At 32.6% G+C, this 24,076-nt stretch overlaps 5 protein-coding genes across 21 annotated transcripts in view; 4 read left to right on the top strand and 1 right to left on the bottom strand.

Annotated features, from left to right (window-relative positions):
* Positions 1-309: 309 nt before the first annotated feature.
* On the top strand, positions 310-7,143 carry LOC116435054 (uncharacterized). Of its 3 annotated transcripts, XM_031994157.2 has the most exons (10): positions 310-854; positions 1,094-1,181; positions 1,376-1,545; positions 1,621-1,962; positions 2,028-5,709; positions 5,772-6,088; positions 6,192-6,221; positions 6,390-6,692; positions 6,762-6,815; positions 7,001-7,143. In XM_031994157.2, the coding sequence occupies exons 1-9, from the start codon at positions 768-770 to the stop codon at positions 6,783-6,785; spliced, it is 5,043 nt and encodes a 1,680-aa protein (XP_031850017.1). In that variant the 5' UTR covers positions 310-767; the 3' UTR covers positions 6,786-6,815; positions 7,001-7,143. The 3 variants fall into 3 exon arrangements, with proteins under 3 accessions (XP_031850017.1, XP_031850019.1, XP_031850020.1); XM_031994159.2 differs by lacking the exon at positions 6,192-6,221; XM_031994160.2 differs by lacking the exon at positions 310-854 and having other exon boundaries at positions 1,116-1,264.
* LOC116435058 (transmembrane protein 177) lies at positions 6,698-9,033 on the bottom strand. 3 transcript variants are annotated; one of them, XM_031994166.2, is made up of 4 exons: positions 8,883-9,033; positions 8,627-8,684; positions 8,277-8,422; positions 6,698-8,201 (listed from the first exon to the last, which is right to left on the bottom strand). In XM_031994166.2, exons 3-4 carry the CDS (start codon positions 8,387-8,389, stop codon positions 7,421-7,423), a joined length of 894 nt encoding a protein of 297 aa, XP_031850026.1. In that variant the 5' UTR covers positions 8,390-8,422; positions 8,627-8,684; positions 8,883-9,033; the 3' UTR covers positions 6,698-7,420. The 3 variants fall into 3 exon arrangements, with proteins under 3 accessions (XP_031850026.1, XP_031850028.1, XP_031850029.1); XM_031994168.2 differs by lacking the exon at positions 8,883-9,033 and adding an exon at positions 8,785-8,867; XM_031994169.2 differs by lacking the exon at positions 8,627-8,684 and having other exon boundaries at positions 8,883-9,032.
* Positions 9,034-9,485: 452 nt separating this feature from the next.
* Positions 9,486-16,220, top strand: fl(2)d (Pre-mRNA-splicing regulator female-lethal(2)D). Of its 3 annotated transcripts, none has more exons than XM_031994163.2 (6): positions 9,486-9,635; positions 10,428-10,788; positions 12,992-13,116; positions 13,202-13,380; positions 13,456-13,610; positions 13,690-16,220. In XM_031994163.2, the coding sequence occupies exons 2-6, from the start codon at positions 10,557-10,559 to the stop codon at positions 14,406-14,408; spliced, it is 1,410 nt and encodes a 469-aa protein (XP_031850023.1). In that variant the 5' UTR covers positions 9,486-9,635; positions 10,428-10,556; the 3' UTR covers positions 14,409-16,220. The 3 variants fall into 3 exon arrangements, with proteins under 3 accessions (XP_031850023.1, XP_031850024.1, XP_031850025.1); XM_031994164.2 differs by lacking the exon at positions 9,486-9,635 and adding an exon at positions 10,055-10,235; XM_031994165.2 differs by lacking the exons at positions 9,486-9,635; positions 10,428-10,788 and adding an exon at positions 11,779-12,185.
* A 412-nt stretch (positions 16,221-16,632) lies between these two features.
* Sod2 (superoxide dismutase 2) lies at positions 16,633-18,590 on the top strand. The gene is made up of 3 exons (XM_031994003.2): positions 16,633-16,834; positions 17,690-17,976; positions 18,060-18,590. Exons 1-3 carry the CDS (start codon positions 16,797-16,799, stop codon positions 18,386-18,388), a joined length of 654 nt encoding a protein of 217 aa, XP_031849863.1. The 5' UTR covers positions 16,633-16,796; the 3' UTR covers positions 18,389-18,590.
* Positions 18,591-18,865: 275 nt separating this feature from the next.
* unc-104 (kinesin family member unc-104) overlaps positions 18,866-24,076 on the top strand; it is a 39,005-nt gene continuing 33,794 nt past the window's right edge. For 5 of the 11 annotated variants that reach the window (XM_031993999.2, XM_031994001.2, XM_076366909.1 and 2 more), the window contains exon 1: positions 18,868-19,095. The gene's annotated coding sequence lies outside the window, so the exon portion shown is untranslated. Of the gene's footprint in view, positions 19,096-24,076 lie in introns of all 11 variants that reach the window. The other 6 variants (XM_076366906.1, XM_076366905.1, XM_076366902.1 and 3 more) reach the window with 3 other exon arrangements.

Below are 24,076 nucleotides of genomic sequence, written 5' to 3'. Positions count from 1 at the left end.
GATTGTATCTCCAACTATAGAAAAGTATAATGTATAATATTTATATATACAGTAATAAAAAAATATATATATGTATTATTTATTTTCTTTTTAAAATGTAAAATGTAGATTATTAACGAAGTTAGATAAATATTGGCATAGTTGTTAAAATCAACTTAACGTTATGTTACAATCAGAATTCTAAGATTTCTAACATTTCTATTAAAATATTTTCAAACATTAAATTTTATTACACATTTTATATTATGCAATACGCCTTACATTTATCGACTGAGCATTATATCCAATTATATATATATATATATATATATATATAATCAGTTTATAATTAACTATTTAAATAAAAAAGCATATTAAGAGTAAAATTGTATGTAATCATAAAAAGAAGTATAGAATAACTAGTGGATTGAGTAGATTGTTTCTAAAACAAGTGCACCTAACAATTCAGTAAAATCATGTGCGACAGCAATCTACTGACATTAATGTTCGTGGCAATAACTGTGCCTACGTATACATGGTTTCACGGCAATTTTGTAATATCATATTAAAAACATATTCTTCCTGAAGAATTACAATATTACGTATAATTATTAATGATCTGCATAACTTTTCACAATGCCTTCCTGAACACCGTGAAATAATGTTTTTTGTTATCTTTAAACTGAAACATTTATTGCCTCTGATCCCAACCTAATTTCACGTAAACACGTTCATGAAAAGTGATATAATTTAATTGGAGACACGCAAGATTCAAATATTTTGGAAAAATGTTTCAAAAACTTAAAAACAAGCTAGCAGAAGAAATGAAACAATCACCCGCCAGATTGCAAGCGAGCATGCAGCAACTGGCCCAGGTTTGACATTTCATTCAATATTAAAACATCAAAATGAAACAATACTGTACATTACAAAATTCTAATTTTATATTCATCATGTACATTATAACGTAATTTGGTTTGACATTAGCATATTTTATCTTAGTTTCAAGAACTATTTATAATTGCTTTTAAAAATTGTCAATTGAATATATCATACTAATTTTCACTTTGTTTAATATAAATTTTTTTCTAATAAAACTTTTTTTTTCATTTAGGCTGTTGTGTCTCCTTCTTTATCCAATAGTTCAATTCAGGAGTTATCCACGTCTAATGACAATTTTAGTTTAACTGAGGAAGGAGATGGTAAGTTTTTATTTATGCAACAATCTCCTTGTGATAAAGGCACCTACAGATAAGGACAACCACAACCAGTTTCAATTCCACATGTATGATTAAGATTGTGTTACAGTAGAAGTAAAACACACGATTATTGTTTTTAACGTATTCATACACATAGTTTATGAAAGTATAAATTTTGAGTTGTTTTATATTTACAGAAACTCCAAAGAATAGTCCTGTTAAACATGGTTTTCAAAATGTAGATTTGATATCACCTACATCAAACTCTATGGGTATATCTAGAAGATCATCAATTAGCAGTGTTACTAGTGATACTTCAGCTCTTTTTCCAATTTATGAAAGCCCTGCTAATATGTACCACTTACAGGTGAAATATTTCAACAATACAAAACAGGGATTTATTTCGAATATAATTAACTGTTAGTTTCTATTACCTTTGTAGTCTGATATGGATCAATCTGCTAGCGAAATAGATGAAAACATAAGTTCACAATTAGATAAGGTTACAAAAGATCAAATATATTCGGCTTATCGAAAGGTGCAAACTAAATATCACAAATACCGTGGAAGATATACCGATTTAGCAACACACTATCGAGAACTGGAAAGAGTTAAAGGCAAATTAGAATCAGTATTAGTGGAATCGCAGGATAAAGCCCTGAGACGTATAGCTGATTTAAGAGAACAATGTCAATTGGAACAACAGGCGAAAGCTCATTTGGAAGAAGCACTGAGAAATGATATTGAAGAAAAAGATCATATAATAAATACATTAAATACAAAAGTAACAACAAATTTATTGCTATTCTGTGATATGATTATTAGATTCTAATGTTACTGTTATTTCAGATCAAACTTTTACAAACTAATGGATCGAATTTGGAGGGTGCAACTTCTAATACTAATGATGAGAAAGAAAATTTGAAAGATAATCTTATTGATTTAAGCACTGAATCATCAAATGCTTTGAATGAAAATACATTGGCATTAGAAAATGCACAATTGAAAGACAAATTGAAGAAATTGGAAAATGTTGTCTTAAAATGGAAAGATTCTTTAAAACGGAATAAAGAAAAATTTATGGAAGTATCGACAGAAAAAAATACATTGGAAAGTGATTATGAAACACTGAAAAATTCTTATGCAGAAAAGGAAAAGGAATTGAGTAATGTATATATAGAAGTGAAGGAGCTAACAGATCAAGTGAATATTCTAAAAAAACGGGAAGAGGAATCTGCGATATCATTAGCTGAGAATAAACTTTTCATACATAGAGAATTAGAAGATAAAGAAGAACGGATAAAGCAACTTAGATTGGATTTGAAACATATGACAGAATCTAAAGATAGTTTAAGTGAAATTATTAACAAGTATAAAACAGAAGTAGAAAAATTGAAATTACTTCATTCTTCTCAAAATTCAGATCCAGAGAAAAAAGAAGTTGTACAAGATATATCCAGAGGAAAATCAGAAGCTCTAAAACTTATGCAAGAAGAAATGCAGCAAAAATTAATCAAATTGGAAGATAAGATTGGATTAAGATACCATGAAGATATCGATGGTAATAAAGAACATTTAAAAAATTTAGAAGTAGCTGAAAAAGAAAATACATTGGAAAAGAAACTAAAAGTCAGTCACAGCGAAGTACTTGAAGATTTAAGATCTAAATTAGATAAAAAAGAAAATGAATTACAAGAAATGAAAGGAAGATTTGAGGAATTACAAAAACTTACTGAAGAGTATCAAAATGAGAAAGAAAGATTATTTACAGAACTTTCCAGCTGTAAAGTCTATTGTAAAGAATTGAAAAATGAACAAGATGCACAGAAAATTATTGCTGATGATATAACAAAACAGGCACAAATTAAAATTAAAAATCAACAAACAATTATACAAACTCGCGATGAAGAGCTGAAAAACCTGAGAGAGATTTTAATGAACAAGGATAAAGACGAAAATTCTGAACTAAATAAATTAAATGAAGAATTAGAAAATAAAAACACTGAATTGCTTGGAGTATACAATGAACTTAAGTCTTGTAAATCTAGTATATCTGATCTTAAGAACAAGCTTCAAACAGATTGTTCTAATGCTGAGTTGTTTCATAAAGAAAAATCTATTTTAATTAAAAATATTTTAAATTACAAAGGTACTCTTCAAAAGTTAAAAGAAGATGGTGTGTGTATTAAAAGTACATTAATAGAACGTTATACACACTTTAATGATGAAATTTCTGTTCTTAAAAACGTACTTACCACATATATAGAACGAAATAATGCTATTCAAAATGATGAAATGGAAAATATACAAATTAAAATGCAGGAATTATCTGAACTCAGAGGAAAACATGACGACTTACAGACAGAATTAAGAGATATTTTAAGTCTTAAATGCAGTTTGGAAGCAGATTTAGAAAAATGTAAAGAACAGCTTAAGGAAATGTCGTTAGTACTTGAACAGCGGAACGAACTCGAGTTAAAGAATTCTAAACTTGTAGCAGAAATGAATAAACTTCAGTGTAAATTAAACCATTTCGAGAACCTATCTGAAGAACTTAATTTTACAAATCAATCACTTTCTAATGAAGTCTCTGATTTAAAAGAACATCTTCAGAAAGCAATTAACGATGTGAAAGAATTCGATAATTTGAAAGCAAATTATATAGAAGCAACAGAAACTATTGCATTACTAAAATCTGAAAATTCCAAATGTAATAAGTTGGAAGATGAAGCAAAGGCTTTACAATCAGAAATACAAAACTTAAAAGATAGTTTAATCGAAAAGGATAAAGACATAAATACTTTCAGCGAAACTTTGGAGACTAAAGAAAATGTTATACAAAATTTGAAAACGGAGAACGAAAATAACGTAAAATTATTTGAAGAACGTGAAAAAGAAATTATTGAACTTACAGATAAAAGAAAAGGATTACAAAAGACATTACAGACCAAATTAGCTCAACTAAAAAAGTTAAAAAGTATTAAAGAAGAACAAGATACAACGATACAACAATTAAATGATGAGATTAACGAAATGAAAATTAAAAATACGAAATTACTTGACGAGTTAAACGCATTAGAAAAAGTAACGGATGAATTAAAATCTGAAAACTGCCAAATTACAAAACTAAAAGATAATAATTCAACAATAAGTACAGAATTGGAACAATTAAAATTAATACAAAATGAAATAAATTTAGAAAATAAAAATTTAAAAGATAAACAAAATGAATTTTTAAAGCTTAATCAAGAACTAAATGAGTCTAATGAAAAGATGAAGGAAACAATTTTAAGTTATAAAAAACACAATCAACAATTATTGAATGATAATACGCAATCGCAAAAAGAAATTGAACTATATAAAAGTAATTTAAATGAACAAACTAAAGAGATAGAAAATTTAAAAACGCAAATAACAGTATTAAATACAAAGTTACAGTCTAAAACTAAAGAATTACAGTCGCAAATTGAAGAATTAATTCAGTACAAAAAGGAAACAGAAGAAATTAAGGAACGTATCATTAGAGAAAATGAAACTCTACAAAATGAAATGTTTGAATTAAGTTTAATTTTAAAAAGTAGGGATAACATAGAAGAAGAAAATAAAGAACTTTTAAAAACTATAGAATCATTAAAAGAAAAACTTTTGGCGTTAACATCTGTTGAAGAAGAAAATAATAAACTGAAGTTAGACCTAAATAACTTAAATAAAGAAAAAGATAGTTTAGAAGATGTTCAAATACAAAATAATGAATTAGTTAAGGCACAGTTATCTTTAAAGGAAAAGATAACAGAATTGGAAAATGTAGAGTCTGTGAATACGAAACTTCAATCTTACGTAAATAATTTAGAATCCAAGATATCTAATTTACAGGAAATACAGTCGAGGAATGTTGAATTACAGACTGAATTTGATACATTAAAAATTACAAATGTAGAATTATTATCTGAAATAAAAAATATGAATGTAGATAAAGGTAAATTAGTAACGGAATTAGATGAATTAAAATTTGTGGTAGACGAAAAAGTAGCAGAGTTAAAGTTACTAGATACTAAGAATACAGAATTGTTAAGAGAAATTGAAAGATTAAAATCTTCAATGACAGAAGAAGAATCGACAGAATTAGAACTATCGAGACGAACTATTGAGCATTTAAAAGGAGAAATCGCTAAAATACAAGCAGAAACAGAGATTCTTTTAGAATCAAATACTGCATTACAAAAAGAAATGCAAAGTGTTCATAATGTTAAGGTTGTGGATGAATCCCTCATTGAAAAAAGTAATATGCTACAAGAAGAAAAGAAAAAATTAGAAGCACAATTAGATGAAGTTTTAATAACATTCCAGGCAAAAGAATCACAAATGCAAATTGTTAATAATGATTTAAAAAATCAAGCGGATAAATTACGAGAAGAATTAAAAACAAATGAAGAAGAACAAAGCATGAGAATAAAGCAATTGGTTAAAGAATTTCAGGCTCAATTACAAGATAAAGAAGAAGAATTGCATGCTGCACTGGAAAAACGTTTCGGTATAATATCAAAATCTTTATCCTATTCATTTACAAGAATTTTTACAAATTTTTTGTTTCAGATCGTCAGCAAAATTATGAATCAAATTTAATTCATCAATATAAAGAACAGTTAAAAGATTTTCAAGTAGAATTAACTGCGAAATCTGAACAAATAGAAAATTTAATTTTAGAAAATAAAAATTTGATGTCACAAAAATCAAAGGACATAAACCAAGTAATGGAAAAAATTTCATTAATGAAAAAAGAACACGCAGATGAAGTTAAAGAAATCGAAAAGAAATGGAAGGCAATTATGCAACAGAAAACTGATATGTTGGAAGCAAAACATGAAGAAGAAATTAGTGAATTAACAAAAGAATGGCAAAACGAGAGAAGGGTTGGTTAAAAACAACTTACTGTGACGCATTCCTTTATAAATTCATATCTTTATTTTATGTTTACTTTTCATTTTTTATTTTATTTTCATTTATATTTTTCAGCCTGATGTAGAAACCGATTTAGTTTCTAAGGTAAATGTATCATTTTATTTTATTGTGTTGATCTTTTGTTGCTTTTCTACTATACTCTGGGTACTATTAAATTTAATTTCTATTTATTTATTGCTTGTAGTATTTTTGGTAGTAAATGAAAATAACCTATTCGAATAGGAAACTAATTAAGAATGTAATTTTACATAGGAATTAGAGAGCACTTCTAGAGTTGCAATGGCAGCAGTACAATCAAATACTGGTTCCTTTCACACACTTCAACAAACGTTAACAGCTCAAAGGCGAGAATTAGCTGAACTTAGAAAAATAGTAAAATTAAGACATGATACATTAGAGGATTCAACAGAGATAGAATACCTTAGAAATATTTTATTCGAGTATATGATGGGAAGAGAAACAATGGTGCTAGCTAGAGTGATTGCTGCAGTTGTTAAATTTGATCAAGAACAAACAGCAAAAATACTTAAAAAAGAAGAAGATAAAATGACACTGGTAAAAAAATTTAAAAAACATATATTATACCTTTAAAGTATCCTAAATTTAAATTACACGTTATTTCAGCTTGGTTCTTTGGGTCTCACATAGTGCAAAATAATGTATATAATTTAGGAATGTGTAAGTACTTTTGTATATTAATTTGTAAATAACTTACATTTATTTATGAAATATGTAGTTTTAAAAAACGGTTAGTATTCTGTCGAAATTATAAATACATGATATATAGAAATTATAGAAACATAAAAAGTTTTGCACTATTTACTGGTAGGTACTTGATAAGGTACAATGATTTCGCTTTCTAGTATATCTTCTACTATACAAGGGCAAATATGAACTGTTCATCCATAAACATGGTATGTTCTTAATAACTTTTATAACTATTTATAAGTTTAACTAATAAAATAAACATTTATTGTTACAAGGATTGCCTGCAATTTATGCATGTGCTCTTTCTTGAGATTCTTTATGTTATACAGTGTAAAGGATATCAAATTTTGTAAGATAATTTTGTTTGAAAATTTATAATATTTTATTTCGTAAAAATAATAACCATTATCAGCAATGTACTTGTTACATGTACATAAATTGTATAATTACTACATGTTAATTAATAAAGTCAATTTAATAATGACTACTTCATATATGAATAATCACCAATTTTTACTACTTACAATTCACATTGTTTTTTTATAAAATGCTTATTTTACTATATAAAGTAACTATTAATTTGCATTCATCTGTGAATATTCTTCGAAATAAAGAATTCTTTCAGGCAGCGATGCACCTCTGTTCCATATAAAAGTATCTTCATATTTATACACGTCAGGATTTTTTCTTTCATCATTTAACAAATCTTTCAATGCCATATTTCTAATGAATAGTTTATTATAATATTCAATGGCACCTTTAACATAGTTAGGACCGAGTTTCGACAATTCTTCATCATGTTTTTTCTCTAAATAAACATTTATGTCACAATTCAATGCAAACGTAGTAAAAACTGTTACAAAAATTATAACAGAACCTAATAAAACACGGAAAAACCTACTTCTTTGAAACACATCAAAATTTTTATAACACCTACTATAGATGTAATATAGTCCTAAAGTGTTTAGAACGACCATCAGTACTTGTTTATGTAAATAGTTCTTTTTTAATTTCAAGACTTCTCGAGCAATTGCATATTTTTGAGCATTCTCTGAGAGTGCTAATGATTCTAAGAAATTATGTGCAGACTCTTTGGTCCAATCTATAGGTTTGCCATTGAAAGATATGTGAAATTTATTTATTGCGTTTACATCTCCCTGTACATAAGTCATTGGAATTCCAATTATAGCTCCATAACTGGAACGTGTAAGCATTCCAGCAGAAAATATATTATAGCCAAAAGCTTGAAAAGGTTTTATAAGCTTTCTATCTTCATCTGATAACTTCATATCATCTAACACTTGTTCAAATAAGTTCTTACATTTTTCATGAAGTGGTACTTCTGTTTGGTTTGTGCTATTTTAAAAATACAATGGAATGAATATATGTTGTATAGTACCATAAAAATTTTCAATACCTTCAATTACTCACCGGTATTTAGCTTTCAATTCTTTATATTTTTCTAGAAGTATAGTTTGAGGGAGTACTAATGCAGACACAGAACCAGCTAAAGCAACTCCTAGGATTTTACGACGCAGAAGCATTGTAGAATAATTTATTCCTTCACTATACAAATTCTGAAATGAAAAAAATTATATTTAAAAAATAAATTTAGCCGACATCCAGATCACTTCTAAATAACATAACCTATAGACTTTTAGTAAAAAGCATTTTTATAAAATTTTATGCAATAATACATTATTAGAATAATATAACATTACGTAATAATCAAAATATTATAAATATAGTTAAATATTTATTAAAATTATTATCTTTCAAACCTGTGATCAAAAAAGATATCGCAGGCTTACGAAGCATTAGAGACTCCTCCGCATCTTACTTGAAAACAAAACAGAATAGAAAAAATGTAGTGTTTATTTCTCTGTATTTTTCATATTAAATATCTCTCTTAATAACTCCTAAACTTTGCATCGTTTACCAGTATGGACAAATAAACATAAATAATCAAAATATTTTATTATGACGAATACAAATGCTTCTTTCGCATTATACTTTACTCGTCTATCAAGTTTTTACCTTTCTATAGTTTGAAAATGGTGGTTTCAGTTTGCCATCTTGAAACGTTTTAGACTAGTTATAGAACTTCACAACGATCTATTCAGTGTAAAAGCCCTGTGATTCGGTGTTTGACATACGTAATATATATTTCGTGTATTGTGCTTAAAACGATTATGGTTTAATAAATTGTAAAATTAACATTTAGCAGTACGAAAAATGCGTGAAGTAATTTTAGTCTATTTAATCTCATGAATTTCTTCTTGTGGCGTTGGTTTTTCACTGTCGCATTTTGCGTACTCTGTTTATTCACAACACTTATTCAGTATATTCTATGTCAGCAGCACTAGTAGTTGGAGAATCGTGATTGGAGCATGCGCTGATATTCATTTCTTTAGCCATTCTGATTCTTCAGGTCGGCGGTAATCATCGCTCGTGATTAGTTACATTACTGTGTTTGGTTATACTGCTATACTTTTCCGGAGATTGCGTGATATGTGTTTCATGCGCGCGTATTAATATTATATTTGGAATGCGCGGAACATCGAGACGAACTCTACACATCTATATGTTTCACCGATTGATCGATCGTAATACCTGCTAACCGAGGTTTTTACTTGCTTACAAGAGACTATAAAATTACGTTTGTGTATATATATGTGTACCTCTATGTGCATATGCGTATGTATGGTGTCGCGTTTCGTTGGTTCACGGTATAACGAACATTGGATACAAACATTTTTCAGTGGAATGATAGGCGTGTCACTAGATCAGGTACGTGGAATGAACATAATACTAAATTGACAGTATGCAATGACTACCTCTACTATCTCCACTAAAAAATCGAATATTTGGATATATATATTATATATATATTTTATACATATATATGTATATATGTATGTATATATAATATATATATATATATATATATATAAACATAGGTACATTTTCTGAACAGATTGCTAAATTTTCGAAGTAATTTGCACACTTAAGTGGTTCTAACAGTGCTCAGAATGGAACAATCACGAATTTCAATGTTATACCGCGAAATTTTCTTTCATGGCAGACATGTCGACATAATGGCGTCAATGTTCCTTTCGACTATAGATAACTGGATCCTACATTCCCTACCCATTCTCGCATGTCGCAATAAAACATTAAACGAGCCACGTGACCAACTTGAATCACGTGGTACATTCTAAAAGCCGGGTCTGAACCTGCGCTCTGAAAAAGTTTTGTTCCATTTTATGACAAACAAATATTAATGTTGTTGTGAGGATGCAGCTACTTTTTATAACAAATATATGTCTATTTTTCATATGTGAGAACAGCCCTTTGCATGATAAAACATTAAACATAATATATCAATTGGTAATAAACACATTGTACTATTTAGTAAAATATCTTTTAGTGAATTTTTAATCTATTTATAATATTTAGAAAATATATTTTCGTTTTTTATCTACTTGTCTTGTTTTCTTGATAGTACATTGTACTATATCATTGTAACAAATGTACTATTAAACATATATTACCTACATGTATTGTGTATTACCTTTCCAGACAAATGTGCGCTAGCACTCACACCGTATCATCAGCACATTCAGCGCAGCTAAACTACTAAAGAAGAAGAAGCAGCTCTTAGAATTTTCTTAAGGCCCTAGCTGTGGTTGTAATAGCATCTTTCATAAAATGGCAGAGGAGTGCAACGATGTTAAGTCTGCAGGTCCATCTTCACCACGAAGTCCTCAAAACAACGTTGCAGGTGGAAAACCTACCAGTCCCCAGTCCCCTAGACAACCGAGACGCGTGAAGCTAACACAGCAACAAATGGATGCCATGACAAAGGACGAGCTAGCAGCCAAGTGGCATGAACAGGACTTGTATGTGGAGTGTCTAGAGGCCCAGGCCGCAGCCCAGGAAGGTACTGAGATCACATGAGTGAGACCATCTCACTCACCACATTTCTTAAGCGAATTTACGAATGCCAGAACACAACGGTCTCTTGTATGAGACAAGACTCTTATAGGGACGTTAAGATTAGGGAACCAAGCGTTTAATCGTAAAGTGTTTAGGATAATAATGACACTAAGTTCTCTATAAGTCTTAAGATTAAAGCAATCTTGACTATGAAATTAGCGTAAGAGTATAGATGAAATTTTTAAGAACATTTTTTTATGACATTGATAAGCAAACGTTCAATTGTAGAAACTTTATGTATTCGTCTAAGTATCAGATAGGTCAATTCGGTAATATATTTCGTAGACGCAGGATAGTGATATAGTAATATTGTATACATTTCCAAAGCTACATTTGTGATGTGTAGTGCGGGTAATTAAATTAACGCCAGTATGTACAGTGTTTGAAAATTTGATCGGTGAGCAAAAGTGATGTGACGGTCATGTACACCGCATATATATAAGAGAGTCTAATACATAGTATTATGCAAATAACCCACAATTTTATCATCTGGTGTTAAATTGCGCTATTATTCATATTAAAAATTATTTAATATTAAAAGCAAAGTGTATATCGAAACGAAAACAGTGATATTGTGTGACAAGAAGAGATGATGGGTTACTTTGATCGTGTTCACAAAAAAAATCATTTCTTTCACCACAATAAACACACACAGCTTACTTTTAATATGATCATGTAAGTGACTGTGCAGTGTGCGCGTATCTTTCTACAGTGTAGTAAAAACCACACTGCCAGAAGCAGAACAGTGCGTGTGTGTATGTGTGTACATTGGATATCGAGTTTCGACTTTGCGAGGATTATGAAATGAAATACAACATCCTTGCTGGCTCTGAATATACAGCTCAGGAGAGTAAAAACAGAGGCTCTATATCATCCTTTGGCCTACAAAACACTGTGCCAGGGGTGCGTGAACCTAAGTCTTGGTGAAGTACGAAACCTTTAATTGATGCAGTTATCATCTGAAATTCCAGCTGCTTTCTCCGATCCTAATGATTCTTATCCCAGTCTATATATTTTTAATATTACCTTATATTTAGATATGTCTGATAAAACTGAACAACTTTAATTATGTTCCTAGACCTCATCCATCCCTGTCTATTTCCGTTAAGAACGCAATTCATGCATGCATTTGTACCTGCACCATAACTTCCTGATGTCCAAATACCGATCTGAAATACAAACCTGATTGAGTAAGGCCGGGAGGTCATCTTGTGACAACATCTGTGTCTGCAACAAGTAGTCTGTCAATTCTCATGGAAGAAAAATAACATCCACTCTTGGTCTCGGTGGAAGCACAGAGAATCTCACAAATGGCACGATGCAACGACTCCAAAACTCAAAGTATGCGCTAATTAAAAATGTCAGTTGTCAGGCAGTCAATGTCACATACCTATAAAAACATATTTTGTTTATGCGCACTTAGGGCAAAACAGTATGTAGTAGATTTTCACCACTATGCTTTATTTCACCAAAACATACAATTAAGAAGTATAAAAGAAGAGTACAGAATATTCTGTACCATTATATTATATATGTACATATATTTTAAGGTTTCAAGCTTTCTATGTGTCTCGTCAATTTTTATCGCCTGTAATCGACTTACAAAAATTCATCTTTCGGATATATAGTTTTTTTACCTTATATATCTTGTTTCATCTCGGAAAGGAAAATCCTTATATAGAATAGTAAAAAGTGTCAAGTTACATAAGAACATAAGACTATTAATAACATTATTAATTCATAAATGATTTTTTTAAAATTTATATTATTACTGTGGAGAAAGTTACAACAATTTTATGTTACTAGATGAATTGGTAACATTAAGAAAAATGTATTATTTGTTATAATGATTTTTTCATAGGATAAAAAAAATTTGAAAAAGGTTTTATGTAACAGTTGGTCTCATAACGTACTATATTCTAAAATACACTAATGATTATATAGTATTCTTTAATACGTTTTGTAAGGAAACTTTGTATTTTGTGTGTTTATAATATTTATTGAATATATTATGTTCAAGTGCGATTTCATTATATATAATAATAATGATCATATTGAATATATAACAAATCAATGTAGCACATAGACAGCTTTAAACAGTGAAAATTTCGATTAAAAGAAAAAAATAATATAATACTGCTTTATAGGTGAACTAACATCGTTGAGAGAGTCTGAAAACAAATACAGGCAACAACATGCAGAAGCATCTCATAGAGAGAAAATCTTAGTCAGGAGACTTGCCTCTAAAGAACAGGAATTACAAGAATACATTGTACGTAGATGTTTCATTTTATAATAAATAAAATATACAAGTTATTTAGCTTTTTATACAAATGCTTAATTCAAATTTATTTTAGAATCAAATTGCTGAAATGAAAGCTGCTCATGCTCCGTCCGCTGCTGCACTAAGATCTGCTTTGCTAGATCCAGCTGTAAACATTTTAATTCAGAAATTGAGGCAAGAACTTGTTACAACCAAAGCGAAATTAGAAGATACTCAAAATGAACTTAGTGCATGGAAATTTACACCAGATAGGTACTTAACATTTATTATATGCTATTGTAGATAAATGAATTATACGGTTTTTTTATACATTATTCTTGTTTCTAGTAACACGGGAAAACGGTTAATGGCAAAGTGTAGATTATTATATCAAGAAAATGAAGAATTAGGTCGTATGATTGCCAGTGGCCGTATTGCTAAACTAGAAGGAGACCTTGCACTACAGAGGAGCTTCAGTGAAGAAATGAAAAAATCACAGTCAGGTACTATTTTCGTCGTTTTTATTAATATTAAATGCATTTTATGAAACACACTGACCTTATTTTTTTCGTATCTTTATAGAGTTGGATGAATTTTTACAAGATTTGGATGAAGATGTAGAAGGGATGCAAAGCACAATTTATTTCTTACAACAAGAGTTACGCAAAGCTCGCGAATCAGTAACGTTATTACAACAAGAAAACGCGGCGTTAAAAGCGAACTCCAGTGAAAATAACTTGACGAATGGTTTGTCTCCGCATACTCCACCTATTAAGAAAGAGGAATTGGAAGAAAACTCGGTTTTGGAAACAAAAACTTCGAAATCAATAGAGGATAGTGATGTGTGTAAAGGTGCTAGGACTCCACCGTTATCGTCAGGATGTTCGCCTCAGTGTGAGTTTTCTAGTACTGAAAGAACAGAGAGAGTAGAACGGAAGCCTAATCAAGCCGATCATAATGATGAAAGCTCGAGTGATTCAGCTGCTTTAATTATTAAAGTTGAGAATGAGGAATTAAGTGATAGGGAGGAAGAACAGGAAGAAAATCGTAATAACAAAAGGATATTAAGGAGCAAAAGTCATAATAGAAGTAACAGTAAAACTAATGGGGAAGAGGTGCTAACTAGAACAACAAGGGGTAGGGATAGGACCAAAAGGGATAAAAGTGCACCAGGTAGTGACGATGAAAGGACACACAAGAAAAAGAGAAGGGAGAGTATTCTTTCTCTCGATTATAACGAAGCTGATGACGATGCATTAGTCCTAACTAATGGTGAGACGCTTCAGAGCGATCCAGAATGAACAATTTTCTAGGATGATTTTATACACATAACGTTTGTTACATATGAATCAGGCTTGGCGTGACTTGGTATACAGTACAAGTTAAATCTAATGTTCTCGATTTCTTTGGTTATTTGGAAATTATGATATGGAATGACGAAGCTGTAGATCCTACTGACAACAATTTTGTATTATTTTACACAATATATCTGTAAATATGTTTCTTATTTTGAATAATTATAAGTCACGTTAATGTCAAGAAAACTACACATAATTACATATAATTGTATGTTCACAACATAACACGGCGTTGGAATAAAGGGGTAGATAGTTTGAACTATTTTTTTGCGATTGAATCACATTAAAATTTTTAATAAGTATTCATTATTATATAAACGAACGCATCGATGTTTTAAAAAAAAACGCATTGTAAATTCATTGAAACATTGATGATAAACTGTGTTAGATTTTTTGAACGAATCACAGAGTATATAGATAACAATAAAACAATAATTAAGGCTATGCCTTTTTCATTATGTAAATACACACATGTTAATAATATCTGATACACGACGACGCACATACACATGTAGATTTATACACTATTATGTGCGCAATAATTTGTATGTATGTAATGTTTTTCCATTGTGAGATATACGTCTCTAGGTATGCGCATCGCTCGTGCATAAAATGTGCTTTGAATTGTGTATAATAAAATTGAGGTCTATTTGTTAGATTTATTAAATAACTGTAAATTATACGAAATATATAAGAATTCATTAATTTCAGTAAACCATGCGGACTGACCTCAAGCAAAACAAAACATCACACTTGTATCTTTTTTTTTTACAAAGAAATGTACAAAATATTCATATTACTATTTTGTATTATCCTTTGATAAAGGTTCCATTATTTCCATGCGTCTTTTATAGGATTCAGTTTTTCATTCAACTGTTTTATAATTTTGGTATATAATATTCAACGTAAATACATTTCGTATTGAAAGTATAATTTAAAAAAAATAACTAATAACTGGACGATACTTAGTAGATAATTCAATAGAAATTTAAATTTCATATAAATCAATCGCTACTACTGTAGATACTGATTTATCAAAAATCCTTCAAAATTTAGAGTAAATTATTTAAAATAATAAATCAAATTTATTTTGTCTGATCATATAATTAGAAAATTTATGTATTAAAATTTAGAATCACTAAAAAGATAATATGATGTTCATTTTCATATTCGCAATATCCAATGTTCTCTTTTATTACACGATGGATTACTGGACTTGACACCATAGGACTTCCTTTAGAAAAATGTAAAATGGAAATGTCATTGTTTATCGATCAAATTCTCCATTTAGATGTACGAACAAATTGCGCCACATTTAATTATTTTGCACCATAGCAGACGCAGTCATTGCACTTGCTACCTCGACCAATCGATATTCGTGTACCAGAAAAGAATACTGAATATCGCGTTCTTTACTCTCCCTATGTGAACCTCAACAGCAATTTACAAGTAAATGAATCACTTCCAATCCATGATTCCTTTCAGATTATTTATTTCTGCAATGACTACGATGCAGCAATAAAAAACGTTGACCTTCATTTCAATCATAATGAATTTTGCGAACTTTTCTTTACATCTCCATTAAATCGAAAGTAGAGAATCACGCCTTAGTAATCGTGACATCTAATTTTGTGACACGTTGTACATCTTATTGTATTTAATGCATTGACTAAATAGCTGTACAAAAATTTTTGTATAGAACGGTATAGTGTTTAAATAAAAAAGATGGAATAAACACATATTACTTCATGTTCACCAATTCTTAATTTTTTAATTAAATGTTTATGTATTATTTCAATGTAAAATGAAGTTAAGTTTATTTTTGAATCAGTTAACAAATATATACAAATTATTTAATGGAATAATTTATGACTTGTGTTTTGATTTTAGTCGCGATTTGATATTTGATTTTGCCAATCTATGGCATGTACGTTGCATGAACAAGGGAATAATAACGTTTTCGTTCTCAATCTCGATAATTTCCATATGAATTTGTCTTTAGAAGTAACAATGTTGCATTGTTGGAACCAAATTAGCCTCTCAAGTCATACATCTTTTATGTTACAATCTTATGTAGTTCGGTATCTGATCGTCAATTTGGCTAGAGCCCGCTGGTGTATTGAGATATTTTTGACAGTGTCGGTATTTCAGAACAGTGGTCAGAGAAGAACATTTGTGTGCAATGTCTGTACATATCTTAAGGTTGTGGTGGTATTAATATACTTGCAGTGAAGCACGATAGGTGGACAATCGAAGTTCCGGTATTCGGTACTTCACATTCTTACATTACATTTTTCTGAATAAACAATTTTGCCCATTAAAGTTACAATTATGTTCGCGACGAGACGTGCTTTGTTATGCAGTACAATGTAAGTTTATACTGTTTCTCATACTAAATATATTATATAATTTCTAACCTATAATCTGCGCAATTCCTTATCATTATTAGCAAAGTTTTACCTTTCGATGACATTACGTTTCCGTTTTTTATATTTATGCAGTGAAATAAAAATCTGATGTTTACATTTTAAGGCACATGTTTAAATAAATATATGCATACATGTAATCTTTCACTCAACACTCTATAACATCATTTTTCATTATTAATTAAATATATTTTTCGATTACAATTTCTGTACCAAATTAAGAATATATTTCGTTAAAATTAGACTACATCAAATATTCATGAATAACGCTTATTACATTTATTTCACATATTTGTTATATCCTATAGAAAATCTAGTAAAAAAAAGTATTTATTAAAATAATTAAAAATTTTCAGGTCGTATATTATATATTTTTTAATTGTTCAAATTAATGATGAATATAAAATCCTGTACAAATTTAGTTTGACCTCTGGCATACAGATATATGTTAGATAAGTACCTTGTCAATATTGCATTGAAATTATCAATGTTTTCGTGAATAAAATTTATAATTAATTTTTAATCGCCGTTCAAATATCGCCGTAAAAAAAGTATTTATATTGTAAATAAGACAATTTTTATCGGTGTTAAAAATGAACGCTTCTTAAATAAAAGTTAAAATTTATCATGTTTATTATAATTATTGCATTCATAATTCACGTAAATAGTTTTAAAACGTGATATTTATAAAATAACATCAATTCGTTACAGAATTAATATTTATAAAAAAACGTTCTATTTTATTTTTTTTATTAAATATTATACACATGAAACATTAATGTCATTTAATGTTTTTAGTAAAGAGGCGTTTAGGGCCAAGCATACGCTGCCCGAGTTGCCCTATGATTATAAGGCATTGGAGCCAATCATATCTGCCGAAATCATGGAACTTCATCATTCGAAACATCACGCAACTTACGTAAATAATTTAAACGTTGCTGAAGAGAAAATGAAAGAAGCTGCAGCTAAGGGCGACGTAAACACACAAATCACGCTAGGCCCTGCATTAAAATTCAATGGTGGTGGCCATTTAAACCATTCAATCTTTTGGTGCAATTTATCGCCAAATGGCGGTAAACCGGACGGTAAAAGCGTAGAAATAATCTAAAGCGTGAAATAGTTTTATTTTTTCCGATCAGCAAAGATAACAGACAACTTTATTTTACAGGCGCTCTTCTTAAACAAATTGAAAAGGATTTTGGCAGCATGGAGGAGATGAAGAAACGCTTATCCGACAGTACTGTCGCTGTTCAAGGCTCTGGTTGGGGCTGGCTTGGATATGATAAGCAATCGAAATCATTAAGGATAGCCACATGCGCTAATCAAGACCCGTTACAAGCTATAACCGGTCTGGTACCGCTTTTCGGTATCGATGTTTGGGAACACGCCTATTACTTGCAATACAAAAACGTTCGACCCAATTACGTAAAAGCGATTTTCGATATTGTTAATTGGAATGACGTTAATGCCCGCTACAAGAATGCTGGTGGATGCTAAAGTGAATGATCACTTCCAGAAAGCAGATTATAAATACGATAGCGTCGAAAGTGTTTCCTACGTAGTACGAATTTCTTTCCAAAATCACTATTTCGTACTGTTTTTATGAAGATAATTGTGTTTTTCTATACACGCTTTTAGTATGTAATGTACACATACCATGTAATAAGAATGAAATCAACAGTAAACACTGTTTAATCTATTATATTATTATCATATTTTTCTCGCAAGATACATCGTACGTTATAAAATGTCTTCAATAATATCCCTCAATTCAATATACCCGCAATTAATCATATTTCAAATATGTCAACCATAAAAAATAATGTCCGATTTCAAAAATCGAAGTTGAATTTGAGAAGTTTCCCGGTAGATACGCGCGCGCAGTTCGAATTTACCATACATCGATAACTATTACATGACGTGTTCAATTCACTTTGTATTTCGACACGATAGAAGTTCGCGCGAAGTACTTAGAAGACCCGCACAAAGGGGACAGATATCAGCGCCACACGGTTAGAAAGCTGCACAAGCGAGCGCCGAGAAAGAAGAAAAAGACGTACGGCGCGCGGCTTTGATAATCGATCGGTTAGACTCGAGCCGCTTCGCGTCGCTTCGTACACGCCGTATCTGTAGGAACGTCGCGGAATCAGAACCAGTATGGCCGGAGTACCTCAGCTGTTTTCACGTCACTGCCTACATATCTGGTGAGTCAGATATCTTTGTTGCTTTACGCGCTTGTACTAATCACAAGTACTCATTGTTATGACGCAAACGAGTCACTGGTATCTTCGTAGCCGTTACAGGTTTATTCCTGTTGTCATGTATCGCGGAACGTCCAAACGTCAAGTTCTGCATTACAGATTATCTCTTTCTTCTTTGTTTATACGAGTTGATTTGTACAAATCGCTTTGTATTCGTATCTCGCGAACCGCAGTTTCTTAGGGGTAATCCCATCGGTATCCAGAATTTTATTGAACGATTCACATCGACGATGTGTCGTTTCATATTGGAAATATAATACAGACTATATCTATGACACGTCAGGTTTGAAACGTATGAAAAGGTCTATCTTATATTCGCTTTCGGCATTGCACGGTCGTAGCCCGTATCGAGCGAGTACAGTCGATGAACATCATCGTGTGCGATGAATTTGAGGGGGCAGTTAACGGGGTGCCTATGCCCGCAGAATGGCACGGATGATTCACGATGTTAGTGCATCGCCGGAAGTGTTAATTACGATCGAAGGTGGCGCTCTCGCCCCAGTCGACGCGGGTCGGGATCGACTCATTTCTGTCACAGGGTTTTTTCGCAACATTTTTTTCCCCTCCTTTCGCGAGCGAAGCACGTAGCACGGCCTCTTGATATATTTTCGCACAAACATGCCCAGGCCACGGATCGTTACAGAGGAACTGTAACACACTTCTGGGGGGAGAGTTTCGAAAATTAGAGTATACAAGTGCAACCTCGCGGAAGGCTGGTGCTGAAAAGATCGCGGCGGCTCGTAAATTAAACTCGCTCGCTCGTCGACATAAGTTCGTTAAGGACGCGCATTGTGGGATCGAATGTCGAGTATCTAGTAAATGCGAACACAGTTTCAAATCGAAAATTGAAACTAGGGAAAATAGTGGGAAAAAAGAAATCTGGAAAATTATGATAAAGAAGACAGAATAATTGTTCAATAGGGAGGTTAGAAGGGAAACGTTATTTGATGAGAAATAAGGGGTTACGGATGGACCATGCTACCGACGAAAATATTGTTTCAGATTAGATTAAATATTCTAGTCTTTTAGTTCACGTAGGCGAGTGCTATCGAATTGAATAAGGTCAATAAAAATTATTGTCGCGAGCCGATAGGGATTATATTATTCTAAGTAAAGATAGCGGTAATTGCCTGTAAATTGGTTCGGTGTCGCATTATAACTTTCAGCTGCAAACAAACTCTGATTCCAAATCCCCCTACCATTTTTCCTTTTTTTATTCGTAGTTGTAGATCTTTTTGAATTCTACGTCGAAACGCATGCGTATGTGCAAGTAGGTATGCCTGCCTCGAGGGGCCATTAATTAACGCGCATTAATATTCAGTAAATTTATTTTAATTAATTTTAACTTGCGTTAGCACGTTAATTGAACTGAATATTCGATATTGTTAATTGTCAGCGGAAGTTCTAAGTATCTGTAAGAATTTTTGTTTTTACAAATTCCAAATTGTATTCGCCTTTGTAAATGGCGATTCTTTAGCGACACGTATGTAGAATGTTTAAATAATATTTTTTCTTTTCCTCTTTAATACATTGACGTTCGGAGGGGATCGAATGGTAACTTCGCTTATTAGAAAGCATAAACCGTGGTACAGTAGAATTTACTATTCTTTTATGACTGAAGACATATGATGTCTCAGTCACGTTTCCAGAATGACGTTCATAAAATATCAACGTATATATCAACTGTACTATGTGTATGCAACATGTTACTACATTACAGTTTGAAAAAATTCTCTTACGTTATAGTTTTAAAAGTAACTTAAATATTTATTATAATACAATTGCAATATCAAAAATTAATATATTAGAATTGTAAAATAAATTTATAGATTTAATATTTATTTAAACCACTAATTAAATAACGTTTAATTTTTAAGAGTGCTCAGAAATAATGACGCATTTGTTAATGCTACCTGCGATCTTGGAGGCGTTGACGCAAAATTGATTTTCAATTAACTAAATATTTTAAATTCCTCATGAACAATGCATTTACGCCGGATCTATGACCTATCAGGCGAGTGTACACTGTAGCGAAACTCGGAACGTTTTTAACAGTAATGGCGGAACGCATTCGAACCAACCGTCGCGTTATCAACAATGCCTCCGCTACAGAGGACCTTTACGGAGGCGAGACTCTCCTTTTTCCAAAACCGATTTCCACTGCGCCTGCGTCTCTAAGTGATACCATCGCAAATGTAGCTCTTTAGAAAATTGTATAACGTGTAGCTAATACTTCACCTACCGGCGGTTATTTAACGACTTGAAAATCAATGATTCACCGCTAGGGATTTCTTAAGAAGCAATTGTAACCGTGAACTAACTAGCCTTCACCAGAAACATAATCTAATAATTTCCTTTTGTATTTATATTAAAAAGGAGTTAGCTTCCCTTGGGCACAGCACGGTGATCGAATAAACCTACGAATAAGCTTGCGGTGGGTGAAGCGTTGAATCACAATCAGAAACGAAATTCAAAGACAAACAGGAACCATGCAAAGATCATTTCACTTGGTAAACTGTAGAATATTTTTTGCTTAATATTAAAGATTCTACAACGATCGAAGTATCAAAACCCAAGTAACAGTTCTAGACGAAAGATAGCAACCCCCGGTTATTATGTCACTATTTCAAGTAACGAAATGTTCAACCGTGTTAGCATTGTATACCAAAATTACAGCTTGGTCGCTTTAGATATTTCGCGTGTAGACTTTCTTCTTTTGCCCACCGTCACAGAGAAAGTGACGGAGATACTCGTGAACGTAGCCTGTAAGTATTAGCCCAAGGTCTCCCAATTTGGGGACGCCCGGAGATCAAAGGTTCCAGAGGTTTCTGCGAGGACGCTCCGCCATCAGCCTTGGTCTCTGATCACAAGAGACCAGGGTTCCACGGAACCTTGACTGTAACGCTGCGTTATGATCGGGTGTCGTCGGAAAGGAACCGTGGGTTCTGCTCGCCGACATCGTGGATATCATCTTTACTTATTGATTGCTCCGTAGAAATTGGCCGGCGCCGCCCGCGTCGCATCGGTCGATTGTCGGGGTTGCAGGCTGACGTCATCCATGCCTTTACGCCTATTGATTTTCTTCCTCCAGGCGCGATGCGATTGGTCCATAAAACGGAGAAAGCGGGCATGCACGACCCTGGACCACGATGTCGGCGACGCGCGCACCCGACCACCACCAAACCACCACCGACCGCCGCCATGTTGCTCGCCGACCGCCTACCACGGTGCAGGCTACCGGTCTTTTACTGATTCCGCTTTTCGAGGGCGAATTCCGGTGCGCGCACACCACCGTGCCGACCCTTTCCTTCATTCTTTTTTCCTGGATCGATGGTCGGCACGTCTGTCTACACGTTGATCATTTTTTAATACCTCTCTCGCCTTGTTCAGTATAAATTTTCGGATAATTTTGTTCTCAACGTATTGGTTTCGCGCCGGTTGCCGGCGGCCATTTTGTTGGAGCGTTCGCCGGAACCTGTGATGGCGGACAGGAACGACAAAGTCCCTTAGTACTTTCTGTTTTCGTCTGGTAATCCTATTTCTCGTGTTAGGAAAGGATTTAGAAACTTGATATTGTTGCACAATCAATAATTGCTAGGAATATACACACGGCCCTTTCCGATGCACGGGTAAATTAATTAATGAAATCTGATCCCGAGCAATAGCATGTATGTCGCGTTTCAATCACTGAAAAGTAACTCAACCACCGCAACACGTTGCGACGATTTCGTGAAAGGGAGTCCTGCGGGGCCGCGATAATCAGGACTGATGCGTTTACGATCAATTTGTCGTAATTACACACGGGCTGTCTCCGGTAAGAGCCGCTCGAATTATACGGTAGGAAATTAGGACGATTGGGAGCGGAAAGAAATTGCGAGATCGGTGACTCCATCCCGTTTGTTTTTGTTTTTATTTAAATATTAATCCACGTCGGCGTTTATCGCGCGTAATCCAGGCCAACGCGACGTCGGGGAAAAGTAATTAATTCGAACGGGACCCAAGGTCTCCCCCTCGAAAACAAATTACGGAAAATTATCCGGCGAGCCCACAATTACGTTGAACAAATTGCAGCGCGACAGTGCAATTTGTAGTCGCGGAAAAACGATGCGGCCGCGGGATCTTCCGTGCAACGCTGCGAATCGAACAATCAAAAGCTATATGCGTCCACTAGAGCGGCGTTGAAGGACCTTTCGTCAGGATTCACCGCTTCTCATTTGAAATGAACGATGACCTACAAATTTATTCGGCACTGAGTCGTACGAAAATTCATCTCGGAACCTTCTTACGTAGATCGAGTAATTTTGAAAGATTCGTTTGTCAAACGTTGTTATTCGTAACAACGCGGCGAACGATTCCTTTCAGTTTCTAACTGAGACTTAACACTTTCACAACCAACGTCACGTATTTGTGACGCCTAACATTTTGTATCTTGGGTAAAAAGAATTGAATTATATTGATATGTGTTTTTATTCAGAGTTAAATTTAAAGATTCTTTTCCTGAATTTTATCTGTACTTCATTAAAACGATTCGTTAGATTCAATTTAATACTGTAACTGTGAAGGTTGCTACTGAAAGAAACGCAGGTCACGAACGCGTTAAAATTGAAGAGAAAAGCGAAACAAGAGAAACAGTTTCTTTTTCAGAGAAAGCACGTATGGCCGTTTCGAGAAAACGGGTCTAATCTCCAATGAATATCAAATCGTGTACATTATCAAGAGGAACGTCTGTTATCGCTTATCTCGTTCCAAAATAAAACGGCTCTCGCGTCCCCGCCCACGAGCCTCAATGCCAGCCTCTCCAGACACTCATCTCAAGGTTGAGGCGTAGTGTATGCGTCACCCTAAAATCGTGTTCGTCGCCGACGATTCGAAGGATAATGGCCGTCAAGGGTAACTCTTGCACCGTGTATGTCGTAGAAATTTA

This window comes from Nomia melanderi, chromosome 4, assembly GCF_051020985.1.
Source record: "Nomia melanderi isolate GNS246 chromosome 4, iyNomMela1, whole genome shotgun sequence".
Classification (NCBI taxonomy): Eukaryota; Metazoa; Arthropoda; class Insecta; order Hymenoptera; family Halictidae; genus Nomia; species Nomia melanderi.
Note: the sequence above shows the minus strand (reverse complement) of the source record. Positions and strands in the feature narration are given on the sequence as shown.

Excerpts from the sequence above, each read along its gene's own strand:
- Sod2 (XM_031994003.2), top strand. The coding sequence starts at position 16,797 with ATGTTCGCGACGAGACGTGCTTTGTTATGCAGTACAAT. Across the intron at positions 16,835-17,689 it reads GCTTTGTTATGCAGTACAAT|TAAAGAGGCGTTTAGGGCCA; the intron begins GTAAGTTTATAC and ends TAATGTTTTTAG. Across the intron at positions 17,977-18,059 it reads AAATGGCGGTAAACCGGACG|GCGCTCTTCTTAAACAAATT; the intron begins GTAAAAGCGTAG and ends TTTATTTTACAG.
- LOC116435058 (XM_031994166.2), bottom strand. The coding sequence starts at position 8,389 with ATGCTTCTGCGTCGTAAAATCCTAGGAGTTGCTTTAGCTGGTTCTGTG. Across the intron at positions 8,202-8,276 it reads GAATTGAAAGCTAAATACCG|CACAAACCAAACAGAAGTAC; the intron begins GTGAGTAATTGA and ends TTTTTAAAATAG.
- LOC116435054 (XM_031994157.2), top strand. The coding sequence starts at position 768 with ATGTTTCAAAAACTTAAAAACAAGCTAGCAGAAGAAATGAAACAATCA. Across the intron at positions 1,963-2,027 it reads TAAATACATTAAATACAAAA|ATCAAACTTTTACAAACTAA; the intron begins GTAACAACAAAT and ends CTGTTATTTCAG. Across the intron at positions 6,089-6,191 it reads AATGGCAAAACGAGAGAAGG|CCTGATGTAGAAACCGATTT; the intron begins GTTGGTTAAAAA and ends TATATTTTTCAG.